The sequence below is a fragment of the Tachypleus tridentatus genome, chromosome 10 (genome assembly GCF_004210375.1).
Source record: "Tachypleus tridentatus isolate NWPU-2018 chromosome 10, ASM421037v1, whole genome shotgun sequence".
Lineage (NCBI taxonomy): Eukaryota > Metazoa > Arthropoda > Merostomata > Xiphosura > Limulidae > Tachypleus > Tachypleus tridentatus.
In genome coordinates, this window is record NC_134834.1 from 122,604,855 (window position 1) to 122,620,710 (window position 15,856).

Below are 15,856 nucleotides of genomic sequence, written 5' to 3' on the forward strand. Positions count from 1 at the left end.
CAAAACGTACTTGATTAAAGTATTCAATAGCGACACCTACTGTTTAATACTTTATGGTAACAAGTACTTAAAACAAGGAAACTCGAACACTTCACATTCACTTGCTCTAAGTGCTTAAGACAAGGAATACTCGCTCCAACTCTCGACCAAATCTGTTCAACATGCTACATTAAAACAAAAGACAAAAACACACTGTAGCTAAAACAATAAGAAATCTAATCTTTCGTTGATTAAGTCGAGTTAAATCCTAGATTAAGGACATCTGAAAACTGTTATGTTTCCTAAATGCCTGGGTTTCTAAAGGCTGCAGTATTTTGTTAGTTTGTGGACTTTCAAGGACTGAATTACATTTTATAGATTTGTAGACTTCAAACAGTTCTTTCCTAAATTTGTGGACTTCTGAAGGTCTTACGGTCCTTCCTAAATTTATGAACTTTTCTAGACTTAACGATCCTTTTTAAATGTTTGGACTTCTCATGCTTCTTAATCCATCCTAAATTTATGTAATACTCAGAATTTTATAGCTACTTTACCTGTGGATTCTACAGGATTTCCTCTAGATTTAGACTCTCTTGTTCTACACAAGTTTCAAATAATCTTTTATATTTTCTTATATCGATATATAAAAACAATTTGTTGGATTTTACGCTATCTTCTTTAAGAAATTGTATCTGTTTTTTATTATTGTTTTATTTTAGTTGAAAACTAACATAACAGAACGAACGTCTTGAGACAAAACTTTAATAGAATTGCTCAGCGCCGAACCTTTAAAAACGCAGACTAACAGCATTTTGTTTTGTTTGGCTCAAAGCTACACAGCAAGCTCTGTCTACCACAGGTATTGAAACCCAATGTTTAGCGTTATAATCCCATTAATTAGCCGCTGAGCCAGCGGGAGAGCTGTTTCCAGTAAAAGTTCGAACTTGTTATCCGTTAGTGCAGCGAACAATAAAGTTTTTTGAGTAGAAACAGAATGACAAACACAGCAACAAATTCAAACAGAATTTTCTGTCGCGTGATTGTATAATAACCTTTAAATAGAGAGCTAGAATGTTAAGGAAATGCTAACCGTGTTTGGATGTTCGAGAAAATATCTCAGAAGGTGACCTTAAGAAGATTGATATACGAAGTATTTGATAAGAAATCCAAATTATAAACGTGAGCTCTTTTAAGATTTAAAACGTGTTCTTAAGACGGTTAGTATGGGTATTAGCACATTAATTAAATTAAAGTACAGAACAACGTTTCGATTTTCTTTATTAACCTGAAGATGACTTAGAAAGGTCGAAACGTTGTTCTGTACTTTATTTCAATAAAAGTTCTAATACCCATACCAACCGTCTTAAGAATACATTTTTACTTTAAGTTGGTTTCTTGTCATCACGAATTACTTTTAAGATTTAGTTTAGGCAGAAATGGCAAGGTAAAGCATACAAATCTAAGACTTGAGATAATTTTACAGAAATATGCAACAGTATATTATGATTAATGCTCATCGAAATTGATTAATGATAATATATGATATCATTTAATTTACTTGTAATTTGAACATTTAGTGTTGAAGACAATCTGTTGACCAGTAGATGAAACAAAAGATGAAGAACGAGGTCAAAGGCTCCAGAATCATTTTTCAAACGCTGGTCGTCATGGCTATCGTAAAGTAGTAACTTGTTGGTTCGCCATTTGTTGGGAATGGTAGTGAAAGTTAATAAACTATGTTAAAATTAAGGTAGAAGTACATAATGTTTTATCAGTACTTACCGTAAAAATATAATCTGTAGAAATCTTAAATAAAACTGATATTAATTACAATTCACTTACTTAATCTAGTTAACACCATGATGGTTGTTGCCCATGAAATTGATTATATAAATAGCGCCTACGTTTGTCATATCCCACTCAGCCCCAGAAGGTTTCGACTTATAGTACTGACGAATAAAGAGAATCATTACATCAAAAAACTAAAGAATTATTAACCGTTAAGCGTAAGAAATTAGACCACATGGTTATCGATGTTGACTGGGGAGTTACCTCGATGTCTTGAAACGAGCGGCTCATCATGGCAATCAGCATGTTAATCATAACGGTCATAGCCATGATCATGTAGGCGCCCAAAAGGGCGTGGCCAACCCACTGGGTAAAGGCTTGATCCCTTCTGGCCTTAAGATCCTTGACGGGAATCACCCCAAACAAAGACCACAACAAGGTCGTGTAGCTAGAGTCTATCCTGTAATAAGGAAACGGTGTTAAGTTTACATATGAACATCACAAAACCAAAACGGTATTAAGTTTACTCATGAACAATCACAAAATGAAAATAGTATTAAGTTTACACATGAACCATCACAAAATAAAAATAGTATTAAGTTTACACACGAACAATCACAAAATCAAAACGGTATTTAGTTCACACATGAACCATCACAAAATCAAAACGGTATTAAGTTTACTCATGAACAATCACAAAATGAAAATAGTATTAAGTTTACACATGAACCATCACAAAATCAAAACGGTATTTAGTTCACACATGAACAATCACAAAATCAAACGGTATTAAATTTACACATGAACCATCACAAAATCAAAATAGTATTAAATTTACACATGAACCATCACAAAATCAAAATAGTATTAAGTTTACACATGAACCATCACAAAATAAAAACGGTATTTAGTTCACACACGAAGAATCACAAAATCAAAACGGTATTTAGTTCACACATGAACCATCACAAAATCAAAACGGTATTAAGTTTACTCATGAACAATCACAAAATGAAAATAGTATTAAGTTTACACATGAACCATCACAAAATCAAAACGGTATTAAGTTTACACATGAACCATCACAAAATCAAAACGGTATTTAGTTCACACATGAACAATCACAAAATCAAAACGGTATTTAGTTCACACATGAACAATCACAAAATCAAAAGGGTATTTAGTTCACACATGAACAATCACAAAATCAAACGGTATTAAATTTACACATGAACCATCACAAAATCAAAATAGTATTAAATTTACACATGAACCATCACAAAATCAAAACGGTATTTAGTTCACACATGAACAATCACAAAATCGAAACGGTATTAAGTTTACTCATGAACAATCACAAAATAAAAATAGTATTAAGTTTACACATGAACCATCACAAAATCAAAACGGTATTTAGTTCACACATGAACAATCACAAAATCAAAACGGTATTTAGTTCACACATGAACAATCACAAAATAAAAATAGTATTAAGTTTACACATGAACCATCACAAAATCAAAACGGTATTTAGTTCACACATGAACAATCACAAAATAAAAACGGTATTTAGTTCACACATGAACAATCACAAAATAAAAACGGTATTAAGTTTACACATGAACCATCACAAAATAGTATTAAGTTTACACATGAACCATCACAAAATAAAAACGGTATTTAGTTCACACACGAAGAATCACAAAATCAAAACGGTATTTAGTTCACACATGAACAATCACAAAATCAAAACGGTATTTAGTTCACACATGAACAATCACAAAATCAAAAGGGTATTTAGTTCACACATGAACAATCACAAAATCAAACGGTATTAAATTTACACATGAACCATCACAAAATCAAAATAGTATTAAATTTACACATGAACCATCACAAAATCAAAACGGTATTTAGTTCACACATGAACAATCACAAAATCGAAACGGTATTAAGTTTACTCATGAACAATCACAAAATAAAAATAGTATTAAGTTTACACATGAACCATCACAAAATCAAAACGGTATTTAGTTCACACATGAACAATCACAAAATCAAAACGGTATTTAGTTCACACATGAACAATCACAAAATAAAAATAGTATTAAGTTTACACATGAACCATCACAAAATCAAAACGGTATTTAGTTCACACATGAACAATCACAAAATAAAAACGGTATTTAGTTCACACATGAACAATCACAAAATAAAAACGGTATTAAGTTTACACATGAACCATCACAAAATAGTATTAAGTTTACACATGAACCATCACAAAATAAAAACGGTATTTAGTTCACACACGAAGAATCACAAAATCAAAACGGTATTTAGTTCACACATGAACCATCACAAAATCAAAACGGTATTAAGTTTACTCATGAACAATCACAAAATGAAAATAGTATTAAGTTTACACATGAACCATCACAAAATCAAAACGGTATTAAGTTTACACATGAACCATCACAAAATCAAAACGGTATTTAGTTCACACATGAACAATCACAAAATCAAACGGTATTAAATTTACACATGAACCATCACAAAATCAAAATAGTATTAAATTTACACATGAACCATCACAAAATCAAAATAGTATTAAATTTACACATGAACCATCACAAAATCAAAACGGTATTTAGTTCACACATGAACAATCACAAAATCGAAACGGTATTAAGTTTACTCATGAACAATCACAAAATAAAAATAGTATTAAGTTTACACATGAACCATCACAAAATCAAAACGGTATTTAGTTCACACATGAACAATCACAAAATCAAAACGGTATTTAGTTCACACATGAACAATCACAAAATAAAAATAGTATTAAGTTTACACATGAACCATCACAAAATCAAAACGGTATTTAGTTCACACGTGAACAATCACAAAATAAAAACGGTATTTAGTTCACACATGAACAATCACAAAATAAAAACGGTATTAAGTTTACACATGAACCATCACAAAATAGTATTAAGTTTACACATGAACCATCACAAAATAAAAACGGTATTTAGTTCACACACGAAGAATCACAAAATCAAAACGGTATTTAGTTCACACATGAACCATCACAAAATCAAAACGGTATTAAGTTTACTCATGAACAATCACAAAATGAAAATAGTATTAAGTTTACACATGAACCATCACAAAATCAAAACGGTATTAAGTTTACACATGAACCATCACAAAATCAAAACGGTATTTAGTTCACACATGAACAATCACAAAATCAAAACGGTATTTAGTTCACACATGAACAATCACAAAATCAAAACGGTATTTAGTTCACACATGAACAATCACAAAATCAAACGGTATTAAATTTACACATGAACCATCACAAAATCAAAACGGTATTTAGTTCACACATGAACAATCACAAAATCGAAACGGTATTAAGTTTACTCATGAACAATCACAAAATAAAAATAGTATTAAGTTTACACATGAACCATCACAAAATCAAAACGGTATTTAGTTCACACATGAACAATCACAAAATCAAAACGGTATTTAGTTCACACATGAACAATCACAAAATAAAAATAGTATTAAGTTTACACATGAACCATCACAAAATCAAAACGGTATTTAGTTCACACGTGAACAATCACAAAATCAAACGGTATTAAGTACAGACGTGAACAATCATAAACGTTAAATGGCAGGCCCGGCATGGCCAAGCGCGTAAGGCGTGCGACTCGTAATCCGAGGGTCGCGGGTTCGCGCCCGCGTCGTGCTAAACATGCTCGCCCTCCCAGCCGTGGGGGCGTATAATGTGACGGTCAATCCCACTTTTCGTTGGTAAAAGAGTAGCCCAAGAGTTGGCGGTGGGTGGTGATTACTAGCTGCCTTCCCTCTAGTCTTACACTGCTAAATTAGGGACGGCTAGCACAGATAGCCCTCGAGTAGCTTTGTGCGAAATTCCAAACAAACAAACGTTAAATGGTATTAAAGATACAACTAAACAATCCTGAAATTCAAGGGTTAAAATTTAAGTACACTTTATTTACAGGAATGTCAATACATTAAGTACAGAAATAACTAAAAAACAACTAAACCAATGGATATGAAATAAGTTACAGGAAAATACACAAGTTGTGTACAGAACTAAGGGTATTCGTTTCAAGTCTGGTGCTCGTAACATTTGACATGATAATGGTTAAATCATTTAAAGCAAATTATTAACAACAACGCATTAGAATACTGATATTAAAAGGTCCTTTGAGACTGATAGGCTCTGCCTGTTCTACCTTGGTTTTTAATGTTTTGTTAACAAGTTAAATTTTTCTATATCATTTATGTTGATGTGTTTGTTTTTATGATGAAACAAGCATATATTTCATATACATGCAATGTTATGCGTGTATTTCACTATAAATAATAAAACACGATATTTCTTGGGTGAACTCAACTTTCTAAATTTAGTTACCGCCGAGACAGTATAAACTATGAACTATAGTTCCCACACTCATCAACGACAGCTTCATGAGTTAATTTAGAGAATAAAACTGTTATGTTAAGTAATTTTTACTTTACTTTATACATCAGTCCGACGGTTTAGGCTTAGTGTTGTCAAGATCTCATGGTATTTAAAACAGTATCTTGAGACAAACTTACAAAGAAACAATATTTGTAGGAAACACACAATAAAACATAAATTAAATAAGTATTAAACCCACTCTTGGGCCCGGCATGTCCAAGCGTGTTAAGGCGTACGACTCGTAATCTGAGGGTCGCGGGTTCGCATATCCGTCGCGTCAAACACGCTCGCCCTTTCAGCCGTGGGGGCGTTATAATGTAACAGTAAATCCCACTATTCGTTGGTAAAAGAATAGCCCAAGAGTTGGCGGTGGGTGGTGATGACTAGCTGCCTTCCTTCTAGTCTCACACTGCTAAATTAGGGACGGCTAGCACAGATAGCCCTCGAGTAGCTTTGTGCGAAATTCAAAAACAAACAAACCCACTCTTTTTATTCGCAAGATACAGCGACGCCTCGTTTAATATGAAACTATTTCTATTATATAAAAATAATGATACGGTTAATCAACTTGCATTTATGATTGTCGCAACCGATGTCTGCCCAAATAATTGCGGAGACATCTATCCATCTAAAGTATATATAAAACAGACGAATCTGACAGTTACTAACGTTTTACCACGGTGTGTTGTTAGTTCATACTTAGACATCGATCTAAGTAAGTGAAACTTTTACCACGGTGTGCACAAACACTGACCATTGGTTAGAATATTTAATATATCTGCTTTATTGTTTAATGATTTCCAAATTAATTTTACGTCTGTTATAACGATTCTTCTGCATTTTTAGCTTAGTATACGGATTTAATTTTTACCATAAACCTCCTCAGCTGGCCAAACCTCGTGACATATTGTTTGGTTTACGGCCAAAAATGTCGTTAACAGTTAAGGTATCCAACTGATGAAATAATGTAACCGTATCATAATAATATATTTTGATGTAATGGGTAATATAGTTTGAACACTGTATCTCATTGTTGTTTTCTTTAATAATTCTAAATTCATATTTAAAAGCTGTTTTTTTTTATGGCAGTCACTGCTGTACAAAATGTTAAGAGGCCGCTTTACAAATATTAATGACCGTGCGATTGAGATGATATTATGTTAGAGGTCGCTTTACAAATATTAATGAACGTGTGATTGAAGATATTATGCACCACAATACAGAAATTATAGTACTATAAGAAAGAAATGTTCGCGTATAGACCCAATTTGTATTACAGAATTATAATACAGTTCATTCCTATAGTACACATCAGTACGAATCTGGTGTACTGACAGGTCTGTGTAAGTTATATAAAAATATATTACACCTATCTCTGATTGTAAAGGGAATATTTTGCAGTATTGATAAAATAGTAAAATTTATATTTATGGAATATGTACTCACAGCAACGTAACAAGAAAGCTTATTGATATTTAAATGATATCAAGAGTGAGTTAATGAAAAACAAATTAACAAGTTAATTTAATGTAACACAGATCATATACACTGGTAAAGCCGACAGATTAAATGATTTGTTGGTTTATTTGATATCTGTCAACATCTTCATCCAAAAAAAAGGAACATATCTGAACTGCCCAAGGTGGAGGTATTATATTAAAGATTAGATTAAATAAGTTATTTGTTAATTCTAGAATTTTAAAATTCTCTGATGTAAATACGTTCATCTCTAACCGTACAGTAGAAGTTACTATACAGAAGTTTTGAGTCGTGATAAGAAAAGTTGTACCTACTAAGTTTTAATAATAAATTATTGGAGAATACCATATTGTATTAGTCTTAAAAATCATAAACAAGAAAAGAAACTGATAAATTAGAGCGTAGTGGTATTGTTTGAAAGGAGTGATTTTAAGTCACAAACAAAATTATTTAGAGGGAGAGATTCATTAAGTAAGAACTGGAAAATTGAGCACTTAGAATTATTTCAGTTTTCTTACTGATATTGAAACTATGAAAATGTTTTAAAGGAACTTCATAGTGAAACTCAGGAACGAAAGTAAAAACAAACTGGAGAAACAAGAACACAAAATTCTGTATTAATAGCTATGAAGAATCAAAACAGCGAAGTAACTCAATTTAAATAAATTTTATAAGTTTTTATAAGATATCATATTCAGAAAGAATAGAGAATTAAACTACCGACCCTTTCTTTGAAGATTTTACCAGCAAGTATAGAAGTCTTCACTGCCATTAACATGTACAGAAGTAACTGCTACTTCTCAGTCATAAAATAAGTCCTCTGGAATCGATAGCCCGACGTTTAAGAGGGTAGTTAAAATTAGGCCTAAGAATGGTAATTTCTTGCTCGATGTTTTTAATAAATCTCTTTAGACAGGAGAATGTAAAAATAAGAAGAAATCAGTAATAAAGTTAATACCTTAAAAAGGGGGATTTGACATGGTTAAAAATATGGCGACTAACATCATTTATGTGTACTAAGTATAAAATATTTTTAAAGCCATTTGGCAAACAGAATGAAACCTTTTATGAGTCAACTGATTCACGAGATCCAGATTTACTTTGTTCCAGACCGATGCATTAATTATTATATCCATGTTATGCGTGATGTAATAAACCCTGCAAATCACAGGGTAAATTTAGATATTGGAAAAGCATTCGACCAGATAAACTACAGAAATTTAAAAAGGCCACTTTAAAAATCTTGTTTTGGTAAGTGAATTATAAGAACGGTTGATGTAATTTATAAAAATATTTTATGTTGTTTGTGAATCAGTTTCAAGTTAAACTACTCCTTTATAAAGATGTGTACAACAGGAGATGAAATAAATTATCAAAGACGTGTAATATTTACATTAGACAGGATAAAATTTTAACATTATTGAAAACATAATAAAGAAATTTGAAGTATATTGTGGATTAAAGTTCAATCTCTGCTTTTTGGCTGGTGCTTGGAAAATAAATTACGTATACACAGTTGAACCTTGGAGTACAAGTATTTGAATTTTACTTAGAAAATTCTTTATAACTGAAAAATTGATGGATCCTATGGTATTCGAACTTTTAGCTAATTTCCAAAATGCTTCTATAATTTTTTATTTGGAGAAAAGTTCACTAAGTAAATAGAAACACTTTACAGAGAAAGGTATACAATGATAAATTAACCATTGGGTGTCTGTGTTGTTCTGATGGCCCCTGGCCCCAATATCTTCTCCTCAAGGGTATCGAAACCAGGTTTCTAGCGATGTGAGTCCGCAGACATACCGCTATGCCAATGGAGGGCTGAACCATATGTAACCGCGAGAAAAGATAGGTATATTCAGACAGATGACAACAAAATATCTTGTAGTTTAAATACGAAAAGTAAAAAAAGAAATATTTTGTTGAAGCACATTTTAATGAACCTTTTTAAGTTCAATCCTTACTTATTAGATAACATAGGATATCTGTTTCATTATTTTTATAGTTGGTAAATAATGTGATAACAGTATCAACTATCGTAAAGAAGGAAAACGACAGAAGGAAAAATACTAGGTTAACCTTTTTGCATCGTTTAGAGAATTCTGAAAACGAACATTTGACCCAATCGGCGACTATTTACAACACATTTTTAATAATGTTGGGTTAACCAATCATAGTAAAAATGTAACAAAAAATGAACCATGTAATATACCTGTTACAGAATCGCTACTAACAAGACAGGACACTGAAACCTCATAGAGAAGTTCGAAAAAAATTAAAGGGAACACCGTGTCGAAAGATTGTTGTCTTAAATTACTAAACTTCTTGTAGAAAGCGATATACAGAAGACTATAAGAAAAAAACATTGACGTGACTATATATTGGACACTTATGCGTGATCACTACTGTACCCATCTTTGTTAAAGCGTATGTACGTGATTGAAAATCAGTTGTGTCCGTAATGCAATATAACCATTGGTTACAATCAGCATACGTACGTTATTTCTGTTGCAAATTAGTGTTAATTAAATTTACATTCAACTATTTTAAAGAGTATATGGAAATCGTATGATTATTTGTATTTATACTCGTGTAAAAATATAATTATAAATTAATATAATGTAATTTTATTATTATTTTAGACAAATGTATCATAAACAGTTATTTGCGAGAGATACAAATAACTTGCATATTAAAATAATTAAAGAGACAACGGTATTATGTAATTTCATTAATAGACTGAAATCAAAGGTTATATTGGAATAAAATCGGGGGTTCGATTCCCCTCGGTGGACTCAGCAGATGGCCCGATGTGGCTTTCCTATAAGAAAACACACACTTATACGAGAATATTACTGGCAAAAGAAAATTGTCAATTATATCTATTTAAAAATAGCTGAAACCAATAGTGACCATGGTTTATTAAGAATTGAAATACTGTGAAATGTTTAGATCAGTTTCTTATACGATAAGTACGTTACCAGTTTTTAAAATTGACAACTTTAATAACTGATAATCTGTTTCTTTTGTTTCTTGATTTTCACACAAAGCTACACGAGGGCTATCTGTGCTAGCTGTCCATAATTTAGCAGTGTAAGACTAGAGGGAAGGCAGCTAGTCATCACCACCTACCGACAACTCGTGGGCTACTCTTTTACCAACAAATAGTGAGATTGACCGTCACATTATAACGCTCTCTCGGCTGAAAAAGCGAGCATGTTTGGTGTAACGGAGATTCAAACCTGCGACCCTCATATTACGAGTCGAACGCCTTAACCCACCTGGCCATGATAATCTGAATGAATTTTTTAAAATAACAGTTCTGTTGTTCCAACAAAAGTTTCTTAAACAATCCATACAACATTTTGTAATTATTGGTTTAGGTTACTGAAACTAAAATTGTATTTCGTAAAACAAAATATACACACACACAAAACCCACGTATTCTGACGTCCATTTTAAACACATGACCATATATACAACATTTACTTACAGATATTATGTATATGTAGGCTTAATGACCTTTAATAACAGCTTAATGTAGAATGTTTTCTCTTAAGTAACTGTTGTCAGTGTATCAAATTTGTATAAACTGGTTTAGCTATTTTCAATTACAAAGAAATGTATATCTATCTATCAATTACGTAATATAGAGGTTAATGAAAGACTTTGAGTGGTTGTTGACCTACGCTGAGTCACGTGCGAGTGAAGTACGAAACGTAAAAATAAAGTGTCGGACGTACTTTACGATTTGATGGAATGTCTGGTGAAGCTTGAGATACTTTAGAGTGAAGAGGAAATGGAAGGGTTGTCCCCTGTTAGAATAATATCCTTGTGCTCTAGGGGCTGTCCAAAAATTCACTCGAATTAAAGAAGACGTTGGAACACAGGCTACTTACAAACACCCACAGGATGATTTAATATTAACTACTCTGGGAACACAGATATACAATTCTACGAAACTAAGTAAAATACTGAATAAAGTCACACACCACAAGCAGATAAAGATACAAGATTAAATAAAGTCACACAACATGCAGATAAAGGTACAAGATTAAATAAAGTCATACAAAAGCAGATAAAGATACAAGATTAAATAAAGTCACACCACAATCAGATAAAAATACACGATTAAATAAAGTCACACCACAATCAGATAAAAATACACGATTAAATAAAGTCACACCCCAATCAGATAAAGATACAAGATTAAATAAAGTCACATAATAAGCAGATAAAGATACAAGATTAAATAAAGCAGATAAAGACACAAGATTAAATAAAGTCACATCACAATCAGATAAAGATACAAGATTAAATAAAGTCACACCACAATCAGATAAAAATACACGATTAAATAAAGTCACACCACAATCAGATAAAGATACAAGATTAAATAAAGTCACACCACAATCAGATAAAAATACACGATTAAATAAAGTCACATCACAATCAGATAAAGATACAAGATTAAATAAAGTCACACCACAATCAGATAAAGATACAAGATTAAATAAAGTCACACCACAATCAGATAAAGATACAAGATTAAATAACGTCACACCACAATCAGATAAAGATACAAGATTAAATAACGTCACACCACAAGCAGATAAAAGTAAAGGGTTTAATAAAGTTACGAACTATTGCCAGATAAAGGTAAAAATTAATAATAACATGAACGTGCAGCTCTGAATAAGGTGGGTGTAGAATCAAAGTTATTATAATATATATATACAAGTTATGATACTGAGTTCAACGTCTCGACTTTTGTAGGGTTTGTTGCTTCGAGTTTCTTTCTGATTCTCAAGTATCATTTTAAAATAACGACAGAATACTTGAATTTTGGACCACTTACTTCACAACCCAGAGGTGAAAAGTCTTACTACTGGGAGCTCAGCCTTTCTTCTATTACATACTTTTACCGTTTAGCAAAATACGTTATCTGAAACGATTACAAAAGTTCCGAGCGACAATATTGAAGAAATTGGATTTTTTTTTTTTGTTTAAAAATAATTAAAGCGCACAAGTTTAATTCTGTTTATTATCATGAAATGTTTTGTTGTTTTAAGAACCGTATAAAATCAGTTGTATTTAAGAAAAGGAGACTATTTGGATTTTTAGTTTAAAATATTGTTTGTTTTTATGTTTGCTTTTCTGATATTTTAAAGCTGTGTTTTATGTTAATCTAACTGAAAACTGTGATTGACATTAAAAAAAATATTTGTAACACGTTTAAAAGTACACAGAGCCGGTTCAAATGGTTATATTAGAATACTTGTATCACCTTTTAATGTATACATAATATGTGAGAAAACAAATGAGAAACTATGTACAGAAAGACCTTCAGGTGTTGGGTCTACAAGATGGTGGTGGAAGGTAGAAATAATATGTTATTTTTTATTCTCTTAGAGAGTGCGGAAACATGAGATCTGACAGAAAGAAATTTATGTAGTTAGGTTTTACTGTCCTTAGGTATACCAGAGGGTATGTGGTGCTTTCTTTAAAACGGTCGATGTAAACAAATTAACACTAGGTTTCCGTTAAAGACTATGTGACATTTAAAAGTTTTTTTTATTAACTTCAAAGGTATTGAGAAATCTAACGACAAGCTTTAAGCAGAGAAGACAGTTCTAAAGGAAGCGTCAGGAGGGGGAGATATCCCCCAAGTAACGCCACTGGGTATAAATGCTCCTACGTCTATTTATGCTATAAATCTTCAATACAAGCCACACAACGATCGTTGATATTCGTGGAACGCCACAGACTGTAAGATTGCAACTGAACAGAAAATGAACGAGGCAGGGTGTGTATAGAGAAGAACACTTGGTAGAATTCCAGGCTTTATATACAGAAAAGCATCTGGTATCCAGGATAACATAAACCTGATGTCAAAGAAAGATAGAAAATGATAAACCGCATGCGCCAAAGTGCGAAACGAAAAATATACACACATACACGCACAGAGAGAAGCATATTGAACAAACGAAATAAATGATGAAAGGTTAAAGGTTACCAATCACGCGTGCGAATGAAATTTTACAGAAAATGTGAATAGAAGCAAGTTAAGCGATTTGCAATCGAAACGTATGTTAGAACATGAGAAATAAAATAATGCACACAAATATATATATATATTGAGAGTAATACCTTACTGTCTGAGAATTACCTTATATTCAGATTTTAAAATTAGTGAAACGAAGATAAGTAAACCTTAGAGTACGTTAGGCTAATATACTTTTTGAATAATCAAAGTTTTAGCGTTAAAGTCGTGATTTTAAAATATTTTCAATGAATCTTGACAATTTATCAAGCTAAAAATATGGGTTAGGCCCATGCGGTGGGCACAGTGAACGTAGCCCATTGTGAAGCTTTGCCCATGAAATAAACCGAAATAAAACACTGTTGAATTAACCAAGTGATAAGTGAAGTAATATGAATTTAACAAGTATGGTTTTTTAGAGCAAAGCCACATTGCATTATATGCTGCGTCCGCCACGAGGAATCAAACCCTGAATTTTAGCGTCGTAAGTTCCTAAATTTACCACTCTCTCACCGGGGACAGAATTTTAAATACTGAACCTAAGAAATAAATATATCTTATATAAATGAACAACTTAGTTTTGCTCTTACTTCTCTAATACATTGAAAGCAGTTACGGTACTGGCAGATGTTTGAACTACCGCAAAGTCAATAGTTATTTACATAGGAAACTTTGTATAGAGTACAAGAACATCTCCTCATATAGAAATAAACAAAATTTAAAAATAATTACTCTAAAATATTGCAAAAATATAAAAATAACACATAATATTAACAAAAATAAAGCGGTTAAAATAGTCTGGTGGATAGGGCACTCGACTAGCAATTTGTGGGTCGCGGGTTCGAACCCCCGTCACCGAATATGCTTGTCCTTTCAGCTGCGGGGGCACAATAATGTGCAACCAATTCCACTATTCGTTGGCAAAAGAGTACCTCAAGAGGCAGTGGTGTTGACTAGCTGCCTTCTTTCTAGTCTATCACTGCTAAGTTATGGACGGTTACCTCAGATGCCCTCGTGTAGCTTTGCGCGAAATTAAAAAAACAACAAACATAGCCACAGTCGGCGTTCTGTCTAGTTGAGTACTGCAAGAAGTCACATGAGGGACGCCTGTACTTGTAATAGAGTCAACCGCACTAGTGGTCAACTCGTGTAATATTCTAGTTAAACAGGGGGATTTCATCGACACTCTTATAACGCAATAAAGGTTACAAAGGACGGGAAAATTTTGCGGCAACAAGACATGAACCATAGACCTTCGGATTTCACAGTCCAGAACACTAACCACTTTGCTACATCCGGTACAGTTTGGCTTTCTTATGAGTGAAAAATATATTGCTTCTCGGACAAAGAGACGTTAGACTGTTTAATTCTATACTTAAACTAATTACTCTAAGCCTTTAATTGCTTGTTTGTTTACATAAAGTTAAGTACAAAGCTACACAGTGGGCTATCTGTGCTCTGCCTACCATGAGTATCGAAACCCAGTTTCTAGTGTTGGAAGTTCACTGGGGGGGGGGAACTAAGCCTTTAATAGTAGTTACTAGGAGATTTAGCCTGATTCTTAGGCTTAAAAACAGGTTTAAGCCTATACATACATACCACTATATCTCTGCATACACAGAAGTAGTTGTGAAAACATAAAGAAGTCCAGAGAAATGCTTCTTCACACAAATGTAACTGAATACGGTACATCTCAGGCTTGTTTATACACCTTTTTAACTGTATTTTATACGTATATTGGTACACTTTATCGGATATATACGTTCTTAGAAGCGAACTGGTGTGCCAATCTATTTGTAGCTCACCAAACGCGTGTCATTGCTAGACAACAATTCCTTGTTAACTTTGGTCTAATCTAGGATCTACTACAGGTGGCGCTTCCTGGATGAATATCCTGCTGATTATTACACGTCAGATCTTCCAAGCCCAATAACTGTTCACATTTAAAATAATACCAGAACGTTTTCAAAGTGTATTTCCGTAGTGTAAACCACGTTTTATATGCGTATAAGTTGTTTTTGTTTCAGAGAGCGACTTGAACATTCAATCAGGCTATTCGT

The 15,856-nt window shown here is 32.6% G+C and overlaps 1 protein-coding gene across 3 annotated transcripts in view; it reads right to left on the minus strand.

Moving 5' to 3' along the window:
- Positions 1–15,856, minus strand: part of LOC143230231 (transient-receptor-potential-like protein) — a 72,754-nt gene that overhangs the window by 9,422 nt on the left and 47,476 nt on the right. For all 3 annotated transcript variants that reach the window (XM_076463404.1, XM_076463405.1, XM_076463406.1), the window contains one exon: positions 2,032–2,227. In XM_076463404.1, coding sequence (XP_076319519.1) covers positions 2,032–2,227 — 196 coding nt within the window. The remainder of the gene's footprint in view (positions 1–2,031; positions 2,228–15,856) is intronic.